The 18,506-nt window shown below is 39.9% G+C and overlaps 1 protein-coding gene across 1 annotated transcript in view; it reads right to left on the bottom strand.

The window, feature by feature from the left end:
- Positions 1 to 18,506, bottom strand: part of LOC125241116 (O-acyltransferase like protein-like) — a 92,092-nt gene continuing 73,586 nt past the window's right edge. The window contains exons 5-15 of the mRNA XM_048149445.1: positions 12,477 to 12,640; positions 10,664 to 10,771; positions 8,520 to 8,680; positions 7,308 to 7,408; positions 6,488 to 6,619; positions 5,356 to 5,521; positions 4,945 to 5,024; positions 4,450 to 4,675; positions 3,467 to 3,641; positions 2,718 to 2,860; positions 1 to 1,944 (exon numbers count right to left, since the gene is read on the bottom strand). Coding sequence (XP_048005402.1) covers positions 1,816 to 1,944; positions 2,718 to 2,860; positions 3,467 to 3,641; positions 4,450 to 4,675; positions 4,945 to 5,024; positions 5,356 to 5,521; positions 6,488 to 6,619; positions 7,308 to 7,408; positions 8,520 to 8,680; positions 10,664 to 10,771; positions 12,477 to 12,640 — 1,585 coding nt within the window. The 3' untranslated portion in view covers positions 1 to 1,815. The remainder of the gene's footprint in view (positions 1,945 to 2,717; positions 2,861 to 3,466; positions 3,642 to 4,449; positions 4,676 to 4,944; positions 5,025 to 5,355; positions 5,522 to 6,487; positions 6,620 to 7,307; positions 7,409 to 8,519; positions 8,681 to 10,663; positions 10,772 to 12,476; positions 12,641 to 18,506) is intronic.

Raw genomic sequence — 18,506 nt, 5'->3', positions numbered from 1 at the left:
CTTGGGACATTTTTTTTCTCCTATCAGGATCGAAAGAGCTCTCGATTCTGAGTATGAATCGCGTAAAAATGTTGCAAAAAAAGTGGAGTGGACAACTTTGAAAAATATGGCCCATTATTTATGCCTTCGGTCGGTCGATGTGCCGGAGTAATAAAATAATGGAAATATTTCTGTTATTACTATAATATAAACTTCGGTAACCAGTCCTTGATTTGTACGTTTTATTTGTAATTTTAAACTATAACCTCAAAATTGTAAAATTGCACATTTTTGAACAATAATTTTCATTTGAACTCTTAAGTAATAATTTAAATAATTTTAACAAATAACTAGACTAAATCAGGGAGTATAGATGCTTTTTTTAAATTTCGTTTCTCAATTCGATCAACCGAACTAAATCCCACGCTTTGACAATATTATTTGGCATTTTACTATTATTTTTTTTATAAAAAAAAACTTACACTAATCGTGCTAATACAACAAAATCGTTTTTAAATATTTAAGTACCTATTCATATTATTAAATTGCCAAATTCAATTTTTTCCACATTTCCGACTTTTGATATTTAAATATAACCGGTTCTATTTATACTAATATTAAAGCAAAACACTGTCGTATCCTGCCCTTCGACCGGAAAAGGTCAACTTTCGGCCCGCTGTGCAAAATTGTCTCTTTCCGGCTCTATGGGACCAATATATAAAAAAAGCCTAAGATTTTTCTTAAGAAAGAATGCAATAGGTAGAGTTAATTGTATAGTTATTGGCCATACAATCAAAAATATTTTCGAACGAGTCTTTTCTGGAATGCCAGGAAAGTCCAATTACTATGTAGTGGTCAATAACTATAGCAGTTACCCGGAGTATCATACATTATATTTTATCTGTGGTAGTGTACAATCAGCTAAATACTTAGACGGACGTGCTAAAATCCCAGGTAACTATTTGAGCGAATTTCGCCTTTACATCATATTGCATAAGGCGTATAATATAGCGAGAATTATGACTTAACACTAAAATATACAATCGCAGTGCAAACAACAAATCAATTGGCCTCAGTGGCACCAACTGGCAACTTGATCTACGGATTTATTGTCAATAGAGACGTAGCTATATGTTAGAATGAGACAACAATCATTACATACCTTTCGTGCAATTAGTCATATTTCTGTCAGTTGTCATAGTCGTACATTGCTGTCCGAAGAATGTTTAAAAACAAAAGTAGTTGCGTAAAAACAAACATAACTATAATAAATATAGTTAGTCGATGGTTTTATAAAGCCTAAGACTTATAAACACAATGTCACAAAGGCTTAAGACACAGACACAGTAAGTGCATAGATTAAATATTTGATGATGCCAACAAATTAGTTTTTTTTAAACGTGTATTGCCGTGATATCATGATATTAAAATAAAGAAGCATGCCATTTGTTCTCATAAAAAATAAAAACACGCAAAAATAATTCGGGAAAATATTTGGGCCATTTCCAGGCTGCGAAACAGCACCATCTAGTTTTAAGCCTAGATGGCCTATACATTTGAGGGGTACGCTTTTTTGTATGAGCTTTGTTTGTCCCGTATTATACGGTCCTTGCTGAGGATTAAATCTTTTAGGTGCCTAGTAGCCGAGGCCTAAACCTTTCCAGACATAAATGTGAAGCCTAGCGGCTCAGCCACGACATTGGTCTAAGCGCGACAGCGGTGCGCGGCGGACATACATTGGAGCGAGACACAGCGATGGGACTTTTCATTCGCACGTATGACTGCCGCTCACCGCTGTCGCGCTTAGACCGATGTCGTGGCCGGGCCGTGAGAGCTTCAGACTCGGTGCGGTTTCCGCTGTGGAGACAGGATCTTCAGCATGGTGACTATGGGCGCTTCGAAGGCTACGGATATCACGAAAGCCATGAAGTACGATATCACTGTCAGACCAAGGAACAGGACGAACTGAAAGTAAAAATACTCAATCATCATCATCATTCTCCTCTTTGCGTTATCCCGGCATTTGCTAAGGCTCATGGGAGCCTGGGGTTCGCTTTGATAACTAATCTCAAGATTTGGAGTAGACACTAGTTTTACGAAAGCGACAACCATCTGACCTTCCAACCCGAAGGGTAACTAGGCCTTTTTGGAATTGGTCCGGTTTCCTCACGATGTTTTCCTTCACCGAAAAGCGACTGGCAAATATCAAATGACATTTCGCACATAAAGTAAAAACTACTCAATATTTGACTTATTCCAAGCGTGTCCAGTTCCTGTAAAATCATGTATATCGACTTATTTGATAGTGAACTGATTTGAATTTCTTTTCAATGTGTTGTTTTTCCGAAGGAGGCTTGCTATATCTATCTAATGATGAGAGAATGAGAGAGAATTTTACAAATATTTCGGTGATTTTAAGACCTGCATTTGAGGAGTCAGATCAAAGTTAACTAATCCCAAGAGATAGTTCCTAGTTTACCCACATACTCGGAAGATCAGATGGCAGTCACTTTTGTAAAAACTACTGTGTCTACGCCAAACCCTGGGATTAGTTACCATAGTGGAACCCCATGCTTTTATGAGCTGTTGCAAAAATGCCAGGATGCTAGGAAAGAGGAGAAAAAGTCAAGAGTAATATCGAGTAGAGGGACTAATTGCAATACTTCACTCTGAAGAGAGTCTTCGCTCTGTAGAGAGGGGATAGGGGATCAATTGGCTAGAGGGGTAAAGGATCTTACCACGAGTAGTTCTCCCAAATGTATAGGGTGCGTCAGGTGCATAGCCACGTAGCGGAGCACCACGGGATGCACCAGGTATGCGCAGTATGTAACTCTTGAGAATGGGTACAGAACCGGCGCCGACAGTAGAGGTTCCACCCAACCTGGACAAAATCAAGCATCAGAAAATTGTCAAAGTATAGTACAGGTGTAGAGCGAAAATAATTGCCTTCGTATTGTTACGGAAACGTACGAACGTGTCATGCTATTTTAGCCAGTCTCAGTACAAGATGTACTGACATTGACTGAACTAGCATGACAAATACGAACGTTTCCGGAGAAATACGAAGGAAAGTCTTCTCGCACTATATCTGTAGCGATGTTTGTGAATAACTTCAGAGTCGAAGATTAGTCAGACACGGGCGGTAAGTACTCTTTTAAAGTTGTGTCCAGTCAAATTATGGACAGCTTCAGATAGTCAAACATATAAATATTTTGTTTTGCGTAAACCTCCATGGCCTGAGGAGCAGGCGATGATGACCCAGCCCACACAGGCTGCCCACAGAGAGTGGGACACCGCGCTGTATACTGCAGCGGTGGCCTTCTCAGCTCAGTCTTGTAGACTGAAGACCAGACATACCTCCATGGCCTGAGGAGCAGGCGATGATGACCCAGCCCACACAGGCTGCCCACAGAGAGTGGGACACCGCGCTGTATACTGCAGCGGTGGCCTTCTCAGCTCAGTCTTGTAGACTGAAGACCAGACATACCTCCATGGCCTGAGGAACAGGCGATGATGACCCATCCCACACAGGCTGCCCACAGAGAGTGGGACACCGCGCTGTATACTGCAGCGGTGGCTACGCTCAGCTCAGTCTTGTAGAGGCCGAAGATTAGGAACAGGAAGGTGGCTGTGCAGATCACCCAGCCCACCCAGGCCCACACCTGAAAGAAAACATATTGGTACTGTAGTAGCTCATACAGTTAAGCCAGGTTTAGACGAGTTCTTGCTGCAAGTTTTGAAACAGAAGTATATGCAAGAAAGAAATGCCACTCACTCTTACTCAAAACTTGCAGGTCTAAACTCAGCTTAAGGTATAGAAGTTCGTCGGGACATTCAGAGCATTACTTGACAAGGTTCGAGCTCCAGTTTTGACAAACAAGGAAGAATCAGGAGTCGGAGTCTTAATAATTTTTATAAACAGAAGAAGGACTTCAAAAAGTCCGGAGCTTGTTATAAGATTGAAACTCTTTTTAAGATTGAGATTCCTCTAATACAGACTGGATCTTCTGTCAATGAATGAATGAATTCAAGAGGCCTGCCAAGACAAAAGGTAATATAAATCTTTACCCTGCTCATCAAGATGAGCAAGACCAAGATCTTCAAATTGGTCTTGAACAGTATCTAGACTATCTAGCCCACAGCCATGCCAACCAGGTAAGGCTCGAGCCTGGTCCAGGGTTTGTCAGAAATCTTGCCGAATTCTAGAAGGGTCTGGATTTTCGACAGAAGACTAGAGTCAAGAAGGAGTCTTAAAGAGAGCTGCAGACTTACCCTGCTCATCTTGATCTTCAAATTGGTCTTGAACAGTATCCAGCCCACAGCCATGCCAACCAAGAGTAAGCAGGTGACAAGCCTGATCCAGGGCTTGTCATAGATCTTGACGAACTTAAGATTCCTCTAGAAAGGACTGCATATTTTACAGAAAACTACAGTCAAAACGGAGCTGAAAAGACTTAAGGTAACACTTACCCTGCTCATCTTGATCTTCAAATTGGTCTTGAACAGTATCCAGCCCACAGCCATGCCAACCAGGTAGGGTCCGAGCCTGGTCCAGGGTTTGTCATAGATCTTGTCGAACTGGGTGAAGGGGTCCTCGTTGGAGGGGATGTGGTCGTTGCTCCAGGATACGTAGCCCGTCGTCAGGAGCGAGGATATGAAGAAGACGAAGGTTAAGGCTGCAGATAGTTTGAAGTGGCTGGAATAGAGAGGAGAAATTAGTGACAGAGGTAAGTATATCATAATAGACGAAAACGGAACTGATAAAGAAAATATATGGAGAGAAAGTAATGATTATCTGGTACCCACCCACCAGATAGAAAAGATTTTACAATTTGAAGAAGGCTTCTGTTGACAAGTATAGGTAAATTTGGTCTATCCATATATGGCGTGAAAAGTTAGCGTAATGTTTTTTTACATGTTGTATGTATATGTCTGATTGTAAATTTGATAATTATTGGAACGTACCTGGTGGCTAGGATGAGTAGGATAGCGCTGACAGCGTAGAACTGGGTATCGTCAGAGAGGTACCAACTCCATAACATGCACTGAAACATAACAAATTAAGTATTAACTATAAATTAATTAATTTTAAAATAAACGAAAAATGTTTAGTACGAAGACTGCGCTTTGCGCAAACCACTTCATCGTCACTTCCATTCATTTCCACTCCATGATTCAAGAGTTTTTAGTTTAGGTCTCAGAGAGACATATGGATGCATCGCCAGGAAATAGCCACATCGTGGATTCAAAAGACTAGCTGATAGAGAAGATTACCAAACTTCTACCCAAGAAGCAACTGGGTAGGGTACCAAAGGCAAAGTGAGGAGCATAGACAGACATGGCGATCAGATCAGAGAGAGAGACAGAAAGACTAACCATCTGCTCAACAGGGAACAGGGTGTTGATGTACAGCAGGTTCCTCCACCAGTACTTGGGGCAAGTCTCGTGGTCCATCGCCGGAGGCTCGAAGACTGCGTTATGGGCGAACCACTTCATAGTGACCTCGACTACGCCGAGCATGAAGAGGTATGGGGCTGTTAGTCTGTAACGAGAAAAAATTTGTAAGGTTTTGTTGAACGTCATGAGTAGAGAGCGGATTCCAAGTAGCGATTTAAATATTAATATGGATATGACTACTTAGTGCAATTTTTCAAATACATGTCATGTGGATTGTAGGTAATAGAAGTTTTTACTGTGCAATGCGCAGAAGAAATATTAAAGTAGAAGAACTTAAATAAATAAACTATTAAAAAAAATTAACAAATGTTTTTTTATTAATTATCATCATAACTTTTGCCCAATATTCACAAAAGCATCCAAAAAGGGTTTTACTTTTATGAATGAATGAATATTTTTATTTCGTGTAACCATAGACACATAATATGTTATTAGTAGGATTTACAAACTAAGGGGTTAGTGCATACAATCTTAAATTTAAAACAACACAACACTCATTGGGGAATGCAATCCCTCGTAGTGCGCTAAATAGGGACAGTCAACCCTGTCCGCTATCATTTGTAGGATGCTGTTGGGGCTGACGCGCACCTTGCGCACCAGGGATGCTGCGCGCGCACACATGGTAGTTTATGTTACGATAGGCAAGGCAAGTTGAATAAAAGCTTGTAAAAATACTTACCTCCAAAAGCGACTTGTTATCAGAAGATCAATAGTTATTTGTTATACAAGGGGGCAAAGTTGTATTTTAACACCGAGTGTGGAATTGAAAAAACGAGCAGTGAGCAAGTGAAGATCCTGAACTTGGCGAGTAGTAAATAGCGAGAAAACTACAACGCTAAAAATGCGTTTATCACTGCTTCCGGTAGTTCCACAAGTGGTAAATCATCTTCATTACTAGATTCACCTACTGATATAAATTTTAAAGCAATTAATTTTACTATATTCAAGGTCAAATTACTTTACCCACTAGTGGATAAAATGCGTTTTTACCCGCTGGCATTAAAGGATAAAAAACGTGTTTCCGAGCTAGTGAGGGGGAAAGGTAGCTTACCTTGCAAATCTGTACCCCATGAGGCCAAAGAACTGTAGAAGGCCCGAGGTGATCTTCCTCCGTCCCTTGGTGAGCAGGTCGAGCTTGCCCTTCGCGTTGGTGCGGAAGTACAGGAAGGATACCAGCATGCCACTGTAATGACACAGTATAATAAAGAGTACTATCGTACAGTATGGCCACTCCCGCCTCCCGCTGAAAGTGCCGCCCATCCCCTCTCGGTTACCTCACAGTTACCGCCTGTCAAAAACGCGAACAGTCGACCTGTCATATATCTCACTCATACAAGCATGGTACGCGTTCACCTACACGAGCTTAGACTGTGTGCTAGGAACGCGTCTCTTTCATATATTTGATCGCCAGTGTAACGTGATGTCGCTCATTTCTATAGAACAGGCGAATTTTTTGTCGCGATTTCTGCATTGACTATGACCTCAAAATGTCAGTATGACAAACATGACCTCAAAAATATGGCCGGCCTTTCTAATTTCACCCTATAATTAAGTATCCTTTATTGCAAAACCAAGGAAAATTACACTAATTACCTACTATACATTTTTTTTTCTAGTGCGTCTCTTACATTTAACGCATAATTATTTTAACACTACATGGATGGCAAACAGGCATACGGTCCACCTGATGGAAAACGGCCACCGTAACCTATGGATGCCTGAAACTCAATTACTCAATTTATAGCAACTATTTTCTGGAATTCGAACCTAGCAGAATACTTCGTATTAGCTTGACTTCTATGACACACCAATCCAGCTCTTACGGTATCGGTCAGATACTACATCTGTCCTTGTCTACGCTATGCCCTCACCCGAGACAGAAGAAGGTGTCGACGCTGTAGACGGCGCTGATGATGAGCTGGAACCAGAAGCTCTTCTCAAGGATCGCTCGCAGAGCCGTGTTGTCTGCATACTGTGAACAAACACATCAGGCCTGAAAGTAGGTACCTATTACGATGCTAGTTCAAGGCATAAAAATTGGCAGTTTTTGACCAAAAAATCATTTTTCGAAGAAGCTGATTTTTCTTTTCTTTCTAGGGAGTTCATTGAAACGTCTAAAAAAACACAAATTAGTCCGTCAGTTAGATTATCAAAGAATTTTAGACACGTGTTTTTTTTTCTCGTAAGCGAAAAATGACGACGGTACAGTGCATTGAAGTTTCGCGGGACGTCACGCCTAGGTACAATTTTTACTTAGAAGTGACGTCACAAGCCCCCACTCCGGAATTTTAATGCTCTATATCTTACTTATAGCCAATTTTTTATTTCAAATTTTTGCTTGGCTCTAGTTTTTGTTCTTTAAATTTATCACAGAGTTTTTATCAACTTTAGGGCCAGTTGTATTAACCACATTTGACAGACACAAATGATCGTCACGCAGCAGGCGTCTATGGAACTTCCCATACAATAAAATTGAACGAACGCTTTAACGGAGACAGACGGTTTGGTGCAACCGGCCCTTAGTCTCCATCACCAGATTACTTTGATGGTGCCATGATAATGAGGAGGCACACTGACATTTTATTCCGCCAGGCGGCACCTGTGCAAGTGTCTAGGCATGTCACTGTCATTCCTATGTGAGAGAGAAAAAAAACATAACATCTTCTCGCTCTCGCATATGGACTAATAGGGTGGCGCCATCTGTCATAACCTTTGAGTGTGCCTCCTCATTGGAATTGGATGAATAAAAATTCTGATTTTTGAAAACTTTTTTTACATTTCCTCCCACTATTTTTAAGATTTTTGTTGATCTTGTATACTTCGTTTCTTTTAAGATTAGAATTATCTGTCAAACGGGTACCTAAGAAGTGGTCGTAGAACTTCTTTCTTCGATTTCGGCCGATACCACTGATTTCTTGGAACTTATAACTTATAATACTATGTACATAAGTTCCAAGAAATCAGTGGTATCGGCCGAAATCGAAGAAGGAAGGTCTACGACCACTGCTTCTTTGTTTACCCGTTTGACAGATAATTCTAATCTTAAAAGAAACGAAGTATAGTCTTCTACTCGAAGCCCGTACCTTGAATACAACAATGCAGGTGTGCCCAAAGATGACCCACACCATGGAGAGCGAGCGTAGCCCATGGACGACAGGCACGGTGTCCGAGCCGACGGACTGGTCGAAGATCTGCAGAATGTTGGCCTTCATCGAGAATGAGAGCAGCAGTTCTGACCAGACGCCTGTAACAAAAATTGGTTGAAGTGCAGTTCCCAAAAACTTTGTAGGTAGAGGTACCTACATATCGTCACTACTTTTAAAAAAACTTGTATCTTCGTCTGTCAATGAAAAGAAAATTGTAGTAAGTATGTATGGAATGCATATAGACTTACTGCGTTTTAACTTTGAGGAACAGCGTGAGATACGAGATTTTTAAAAGTAGTGACGATATGTAGCCACGTCAGCTATAATTGATCCTGTTTTGTTACCAACATTTAGTAATATAAGTCGACTTTCATAAGATGTACAGGATAATTGTTATAATTAAGAAAATAATTATAGATACCAGAGAACCTTAATGACGAAATAAAACTTAGGTACGAAAAAAATAAATTCATCAAATAAATCTTGGTAACAAAATAGGAATACAAACAAATGGTTTAACTTTTTCCTTAACTTTTTGAGAACGGCTGTGACACTCACAGTACAGTACAGTAAAGATCACCGGTTAGACTTCTTTTTTTTGTATTTGTATTTTTCTATATTATTATGTGTAGTTTTTAGTTGAATATCGACGTTTAGAGACCTTATACATCTTCATTGTAATAGCGTAATACTTTAGTTAGAACTTAAGTAGAATTAGTATTATCAATTGTAATTGCAGTTCAACTTGTATATTGACGTGCAAAAGTGCCCCTGTGGCCTATTTGCTGAATAAATGATTTGTAATTTGTTAATAGAAATGATGGAAAATGTTCGGGTTATGACTAGGGCTAGGACTTCCCAAAACTACCTCTATTTTGTAAACATAATCGTATTCGGCAGGATATTCATCCTCACATCATGGGACTTAAAATGGTCAAACAATATGCGATTTAGTGTGACCTGAGTGGATGCTCGGTCGGCTGGGCGTGCAGCGACCCCTGTGCACACTATGCAGCGTGGATGCTCGGTCGGCTGGGCGTGCAGCGACCCCTGTGCACACTATGCAGCGTGGATGCTCGGTCGGCTGGGCGTGCAGCGACCCCTGTGCACACTATGCAGCGTGGATGCTCGGTCGGCTGGGCGTGCAGCGACCCCTGTGCACACTATGCAGCGTGGACTCAGGAGTCAGGACACTTTTATGAGCTTCAATTGTTTGACATAACACGCCGCACGCCCAATATGAGCGTGCACTTATAGGCCTTACATTTAAGAGGAATTTTCGCCCGCGGACGCCCCGGCTGTGAGATCTCGAGGGGCTACTTTATGGCTTCATCAGATTAGGACTGTCAAGCCTGGCGCCCACTTAGGCGGGATCGAGCCGCGTCGAATCGAGTCCTCACTCTTTTGAATACGATTCCACGCGTCGCTAACGGACGCGGTTTCGTGAGCATTTCTTTTTTTTTTGCCACTTTTATGAAGTGTGATATTTTTGAAAAAAAAAAAAATGCTATTTCTACTCAGAATTACTAGCCTTTTCAATCCTAGTAGTTAAAAAAATTGTCCCATACGATTTTTTCTTATTTTGTTACCAATTTCCGTACATTTTGTATGGGGTAACAAAAGAGGAAAGTAACAAAAATGTATGGAAATTCTGGGACACTTTTTGTCTCCCAGTGAGATTGAAAGTACTCGTGATTCTGAGTACAATTGACCTAAAATTCCCTAAAACAATAATAAAAAATTTTTGGAAAAAAAAAAGAAATGCTCTCATAAGAAATGTAGAAGGCGAATTAATGAGACTCGACTCGTCGAGCCTAGCGGACGCCAGGCTTAATGGGGCTAAGAATCTTTTCAGTGTTAATGTTCATCATCATCATCATATCAGCCGAAAGACGTCCACTGCTGGACATCGGTCTCCCCCAAAGATTGCCACAATGACCTGTCCTACGTCGCCTGCATCCAGCGAACTCCTGCGACCTTCACCAGGTCATCAGTTCACCTTGTGGGGGGCCTACCCACGCTGCGCCTTCCGGTAGGCGTTAGTGCGCGCAGTGTTAATGTTGTTATAGATGAATACTTACTGAGTTTGAGTTGGTCCTCTTGGGTAGAAGAAGTCTCGGCTGTGAGGTGTTCTTCGGAGTTGTTCGTGTTGATCGTGATGTTGTTGTTAACGTTGTAAATCGATTTGCCTGTAAAGATTTTAAAACTTTTAATAAAACTATTGACGCAAAATCCCTACAGGAAATACTTACTTATATGTATTTTTAAAATGAGGGCATGTGTGTGTTTTATAAATATACAGAATACACACTCTTTTGGTGACATGATTTTCTTTACCGTGTAAGTTTCACAGACCTTGAACTTGACTCCCATTGAGCTCCTTTCTATCTTGAACCACCGCCTTGGCCTCGATCCAGCTCAGTCCATAATATACCCTCAGCTCTACGCTCTGCCTCCAAGTATGTACGGGGTGTTTGCGGGCTCGCTTTCCTCCTTGAGGCACGCGAAAATTTAGGTCATAAATAAAAATACTAAGTACCTTTAGTTCGGTTAGCATCGTGTGGCGGGGTCAGGTCGAGCCTGACGTCGCCTTCAGCGGCCATATTTACAGCGCGGCGGCGGTGGCGGCGCACGGCACTAGCTAACTTCACGTCGTACGCCGTCGCGGAGATCAGGACTGCCAGCACTGACTGACTGCTAGTCTATCTGTCATATGCGCGAAGAGGTACCTAGAGCGGGGTGGAATAGTGCCGTCTCTGTCACTCTACTAATAAGTCTGTTGCTGCTGCGTATACTTACAGTACTTTCCGACTACTAGTACTGTCTCTGTCACGATCCAATATATGCGCGAAGCGCATATGGCAACTATGAGCGCGATGGAGTAGTGCTTGCCTCTGTCATTCTACTAATAACCACCACTGACTGATTAACCGCCTTCCAAATCTCAAAGGAAGGGGTTATCAAGTCGTCTGTATGTTTTTTTTTTATTTTTTTTTATTTTTTTTTATGTTTGTCCTCGATATCTCCGTCGTTACTAGACCGATTTTGAAAAATTTTTTTTGATTGATTGTATATGCATACAGATTGGTCCCATTTTTCTCAAAACCCAGTTCTGATGATGGGATCCTGGAGAAATCGAGGGAACTCCTCAAATCTGAAAGGCATACATATGGTGATTTTTGTGTTTTTAAAGGAACAGCGTGCATTTACGTATGGAACAGTGACATTTGGTGCAGTGGAACTCCTGATGATGGTCAGAATGGAACTCCTCAAATCTGAACGGCACACTTATAGTGACTTTGGTATTTTTATAAGAACAGCATGCACTTACGTCCAGAACAGTGATATTTGGTGCAGTGGAATTGCTGATGATGGTCAGAACGGAACTCCTCAAATCTGAACGGCACACTTATAGTGACTTTGGTATTTTTATAAGAACAGCATGCACTTACGTCCAGAACAGTGACATTTGGTGCACTGGAACTGCTGATGAAGAGTGAGCCGCCCCTGGTTAGAGTTCCGTTCTGATAATCATTCTCATCTGTAAGTACTTCAGAATCATCCAGATTTCAAAATTGGTTCAGAAATGACGGAGATATCGAAACATTAAAAAATATACAGACGAATTGATAACATAATCCAACATTTGAAAGTATTTATCACCAGAACCCCAAAGGAAGGCGGTTTTTTTTTCTTAAAAATTATTACCAGTGCTGTCTCTGTTACAACCCAATATATGCGCTTCTATGGCACCTATAGCGCGAAGGACTAGTGCTGCCCCTGTCACTCTATTGAATAAGTCTGTTGCTGTGTATACGTACTGTTGTTTCCTGTGTTGAGCTGTGCAATAGTATTTGAAATGTATTGTAAGTCTCGTATCAGAGTAAGAGTTACCTTTAGTTCGGTTAGCATCGTGTGGCGGGGTCAGGTCGAGCCTGACGTCGCCTTCAGCGGCCATATTTGCGGCGCGGCGGCGGCGGCGGCGCACTGCGCTGGCTAACTTCATGTCGTACGCCGTCGCGGAGATCAGCAGGATTGCCAGTACGCAGGATACGCCACTGAAAAAACGACACAGATGCTTGCATTGAAAAACATTCAACATTCGTTCCTTTATATTGTGTGCACATTGCAGTGCGTGCAGTGGGGCGAGGCGTACGGAGTGCATTGACTCATACAAGTTACAAGTGTCCTGAGTCCTGACCTGAGACGACGCTGCATAGCACACGGGCGCGCGCACTTATACCGCCAAATCATACCTCGGACAATGCCGATCAAATATATGAAAGAACCGCGTTCCTACGCACACAGTCTAAGCTCATGTAGGTCAACGCGTACTATGTTTGTAGAGTGAGATATGACAGGTCGACTGGTCGCGTTTTTGACAGGCGATAACCTGTGAGGTAAACGAAAGCGGGTGGAGCTTTCAGCTTTAGGGCCAATAGCGAACTTGACTGTAACTTAAAATAAAATATTTTATATCATGCACGAAATAAAGCATCAGATAAATATAGGAAAAACATGGATAGAAGTTATTTTTAAATCCAATTTATATTTATTAAGTCAGGTAGAAATATATAAAGTAACTGAGTTGACCGTGACGTCACTCAATTCGAATTTATATTAATTCCATATTTAGCAAGACGTTGAAATTCGTTTTGAGAGTTCTTAAAAAGCAGCTGATTTGACTAGGAGGCAGGCCTATTGCATCAACTACAGTTAACAAGCACATTAGGTTTTCCAACTTTAATTGATGATTTTGGTAACTGACTCGTGAAGGTAGATTTCTGAAGTTTTTTTAACTGTTAATTTAATATAACCTTTAAGAAAGACCTTCTTTAAAACTGATCTGATAATGTCCGGTTATCGGCAAAATAATTAAGATGACAGACAATTTAATTATATATATGTAGTATTAATTATTGTAAGCGACAGGCTCAGCGTCGGCCTCCTTGGTCTGCCAAGCACCAGGGAGGTTCGTCGGCAGCGCGCGCACTGGCCGTGTGCGCGGCGGCCGATTACCTATAGTTTTTCTTTTGTTTTGTAGTTGTCAAAATTCTTCTCTAGCGATATACTGCTACGCAGTGTTTTTTGTTGGTTTTTATTTAGTTTTCGTGTATTAATTATTCCATATTGTAAATATATATTGTGAAATGTGCATAACCGTGTGACTTGAATAAACGGTATACTTATAGAACCTTACGTGTACATAATTTTCATCACCCGCGGCCCGAACTGTCTACAATTATAATAACTTTAACCTTCGAAAACTGACTGTCCTTTAATCAGGACAATCACGTCTTTAAAAGTTAAAAACTCTTTCAAAATGGTCATGATAATGAATGGTAATCTTTCCGGTACATTTAAGTGCGTTTTCACATTATCCGATTCGATACCGGATGTAGGAAGGATTTCAAAGGCAACAATTAATCGATCGGTCCTACATCCGATATCGGATCGGATAATGTGAAAACGCGAAGAGTCACTCGAACCTATCGATTATGTTACTTAATATAAGTATGCAATGTAAACAAATCTTGTAGGTATTCTAAATGTTTAACTCTTTAGTACCACATCACATACCATCACGCAGTATCCCATAAATGCCCTATCCTGTGTATGTTAGCGGATAGATTGGACTGTCCGTATATGCGACACTGCTGTGAAATGCATGTTTCCAGGTTTAAGTACTAACATTTTAAACGTAAGCTTACTAACAAATTGTATGAGTCATTAGTTACTCGAAATAAACAATTCCATTTAATTTCATAAAGGGGTAGACAGAGCACATGAAACTACTCAAGTTTCAGTGCCACTCTTGGCAAATAAGGGGTTGAATATAGGTTGAATGAAAACGAAATTGTGACATTGCAGTGACAGGTTGCCAGCCTCTCGCCTACGCCACAATTTAAGTCATATCCCTCAGTCGACTTTTACGACACCCACGGGAAGAAAGGGGGTGGTGAAATTCTTAACCCATCACCACATGACACATCACATACTACTAATATTATTATAAAATAAAATAGTGCTAGAGTATGGATATTTTATTAAGTTTTTTTATTAATATGTTAAGGTGTACCAGTGGTCGACAGTGTTCCGATAGATGACACCTTGCATCTTAGGTAATTGTCAATAAATGTGACAGAAGTGTGACAGGTGTGCCTCGGGTGCCAGACTGATTTTTGATTCATTGGAATTTGGATTTTATTCTAATCAAATTTCAAATATGATTGACGTAATCGGCCGGGAGTCGACCGGCCGACGCTCCAAGGGGTAGGGGATCAAATAGCGCTTCAGAAGTAACTAAGTTCTGTAACCGCTAAACGAGAAGAGGCACACTGTACAGATTTATCCATACTTATTTAGAAAAGTTATTTAGTTTATTAGTCTTATTAGTGATTCTTTTGAGGCGTTGTTTCATGACATACTATTGATGCTGAATGTAAAATATGAGCATAAATAGCTTTTGCCCGAGGCACCGCTTGCGTTAAATTTAAATTGCGGAATGCTCCATAAAATCTTCCCCCCCCCCAAGTAGTGGGAAGTAGGGGATTAGGAAGAGACATAATTTTTAAGAAAAAAAAAACCGTCGCCTTTCGGGTTCTGGTGAAAGCTACTTGCGAATGTTGGATTATGTAGAAATGTGTAAGTATTTTTTAAAACTGCTTTTAATGCTTTAATTATTAGATGGAAACACAAATGAATATACGTATAACGTTAAGGTTTGAGGAGTTTCCTCAATTCCTCATGAATCCGATTATATTATAAGAAATCGAAGCTTGACAAACTTTGACTTCAAAACATATGCTTAACAAACATAACTAAATAAATGTCACTGTTCTGAACTTAAATGCATGCTTTTCTTACAAAAATACCAAAGTCACTATGAGTGTGCCGTTCAGGTTTGAGGAGTTTGGTTCTGGCCATCATCAGCAGTTCCACTGCACCAAATGTCACTGTTCTGGACGAAAGTGCATGCTGTTCTTATAAAAATACCAAAGTCACTATAAGTATGCCGTTCAGATTTGAGGAGTTCGGTTCTGACCATCATCAGAAATTCCACTGCACCAAATGTCACTGTTCTGGATGAAAGTGCATGCTGTTCTTATAAAAATGGCAAAGTCACTATAAGCGTGCCGTTCAGATTTGAGGAGTTTGGTTCTGGCCATCATCAGCAGTTCCACTGCACCAAATGTCACTGTTCTGAACGAAAGTGCATGATGTTCTTATAAAAATACCAAAGTCACTATAAGCGTGCCGTTCAGATTTGAGGAGTTCGGTTCTGACCATCATCAGAAATTCCACTGCACCAAATGTCACTGTTCTGGACGAAAGTGCATGCTGTTCTTATAAAAATGGCAAGGTCACTATAAGCGTGCCGTTCAGATTTGAGGAGTTTGGTTCTGGCCATCATCAGCAGTTCCACTGCACCAAATGTCACTGTTCTGGACGAAAGTGCATGCTGTTCTTATAAAAATACCAAAGTCACTATAAGCGTGCCGTTCAGATTTGAGGAGTTCGGTTCTGACCATCATCAGAAATTCCACTGCACCAAATGTCACTGTTCTGTACGAAAGTGCATGCTGTTCGTATAAAAATACCCAAGTCACTATAAGCGTGCCGTTCAGATTTGAAGAGTTCCGTTCTGGCCATCATCAGCAGTTCCACTGCACCAAATGTCACTGTTCCGTACCTAAATGCATGCTGTTCCTTTATTAACACAAAAATCACCATATGTATGCCTTTCAGATTTGAGGAGTTCCCTCGATTTCTCCAGGATCCCATCATCAGAACTGGGTTCTGAGAAAAATGGGACCAATCTGTATGTATATACATTCAATCAAAAAAAAAATTTTCAAAATCGGTCCAGGAACGACGGAGATATCGAGGAACAAACATAAAAAATAAAAAAAAAAACATACAGACGACTTGATAACCGTCCTTCTTGAGATATGAGGCGACGGTTAAAAAAGTAGCCTATGTCACTCTCCATCCCTTCAACTATCTCCACTTAAAAATCACGTAATTTTGTCGCCCCGTTTTGCCGTGAAAGACGGACAAACAAACAGACACACACACTTTCCCATTTATAATATTAAGAGGGCTTTCGTGTGAAAAACAGTGAAATCGCAACCGAGCACTTGATCATACCGTGTGTAGTATCAAATTAAAGGGCTTTGCGAGTAGTTTACAAATATATATCACATTATAGGACTTTTTCTACTTGGTCTAATAAAATATGAGAAAATGTCCAAAAGTGGTAATAATTATACCGGTGAAGGCTCGTTTTCAAAAAATTGCCAAAAATAAATAATAGCAATTTATAATCACTAAGGCATAACAGCAATTTAAGTTAACGTTGCAGATTATTTAAGTACAAAAATTATTTCGATGTGATGTAGATTTTCAAAGAAATTGTCGCTTAATTTTAGGTAATTTCTGAAAAAAATTGAATTCGTCTTAGCCTCGTTTACTCTTTTTTAAAACCTTATAATAAAAATGTAGTCTAAGAAGTTTGTAGTACAGGGTATACGAATCATAAATTTACCTGTTTTAGTAATCAAAATTGTCCAAATTTTACAAATAAGATCGTCTATACGTGAGTTTTTCTAAACGTGCATTAGAGAAAAATTCGTAAGTAATTAATTTAGTGACTTGGTTTTCAAAAATCCAGTCTTATAAAAATCAAGATAATAAGATGCCTTAACTGAAATTTGAATTAAACAAATCTATTGAATAACGGAAAGTGTAGTATTTCACCGACTAAAACTATCATTTTTACATTATTATGACGTTTTTTTTGAAAGCAGCCTTACGTATGGATTACTAAACTGATTTCTGTAGTTACTCTCCGGCAGCGGCGACGCGAAAGGTACCTACTGCGTTCGAAAGCACGTGCTTGAACAAAATTACAATGTTACCTAACATCGTCCAAAGTAAGATGTTATTATTTAGTACTATAAATATAAGTTAATACTTATAGTATTATAGTATAATAATACCACATTATATCAGTCAGAAAACACAAAAAATATCATTACGCATATTATTCTTATCCACGTTTATCCAAATCCGCTTGCATGTGTTGCGTACGTACACGACGCGCTTGTGTGCACCCCGCGCGTACGTTTGTTAGAAGAGTTATTACTGGTTTATACTGTGCTCTTTCTCTATAGACCCCTGCTTAGCGTTGTACAGTCAACAACACAGCTGTCAATACAGCCAAAGTGCCAAAATTATGTATACAGAAGTTTATTACCTGTAAATTAAGGTGTGTATACATAATTTTAGCACTTTGTCTGTATTCACAGGTATGTTGTTGACTGTACCTATTGGCATTATTGGCAACACACTTTAGTAATCCTAACCATTTCCCGGTTCTAGCCACCGATTGTCGTAATTCAGACTACTTCGTCAGAACTAGTTTACACTTAGCCAAAAGTTATGCAAATGTATACCTTAACAAATTAGGGCAATAACCGTCATGTGTAATAGTTATTTCACTCTATTTAGAATAACTCTAGAATAACAGTTAACATTCAATAAACCTAATAATTTATTCGAAGTACCTAATTTGTTTCGTAAGACTGTCACGCAAACTTAAATCTTAATCGAAAGAAAATTATGAGATGTGCAATCATTTATGTTTTGTAATTACATGTTTTTGCGAAATGTATACGACTGTTATTTAATATACCTACCATTTTATTTGTAACGGAAATTAAACAAATGATTTGCAGTTGAGTTGAGTGTCCATTTCAGTCCGTTATAATTGACATAAAATATGGACGCGGATAAACATAAATTATTATTTAATTTAAAACATATAAACGGTGTATTATTTAACGAATTGATATAGAAGAGCTAGAAAAGATTTAAAAGAACCCTGTAAGAAGTAATTCAACTATGTCTGCCTGTAAGATT

Source organism: Leguminivora glycinivorella, chromosome Z (assembly GCF_023078275.1).
Source record: "Leguminivora glycinivorella isolate SPB_JAAS2020 chromosome Z, LegGlyc_1.1, whole genome shotgun sequence".
In the NCBI taxonomy this organism is placed as follows: Eukaryota; Metazoa; Arthropoda; class Insecta; order Lepidoptera; family Tortricidae; genus Leguminivora; species Leguminivora glycinivorella.
This window is presented reverse-complemented; position numbering and strand designations above follow the sequence as displayed.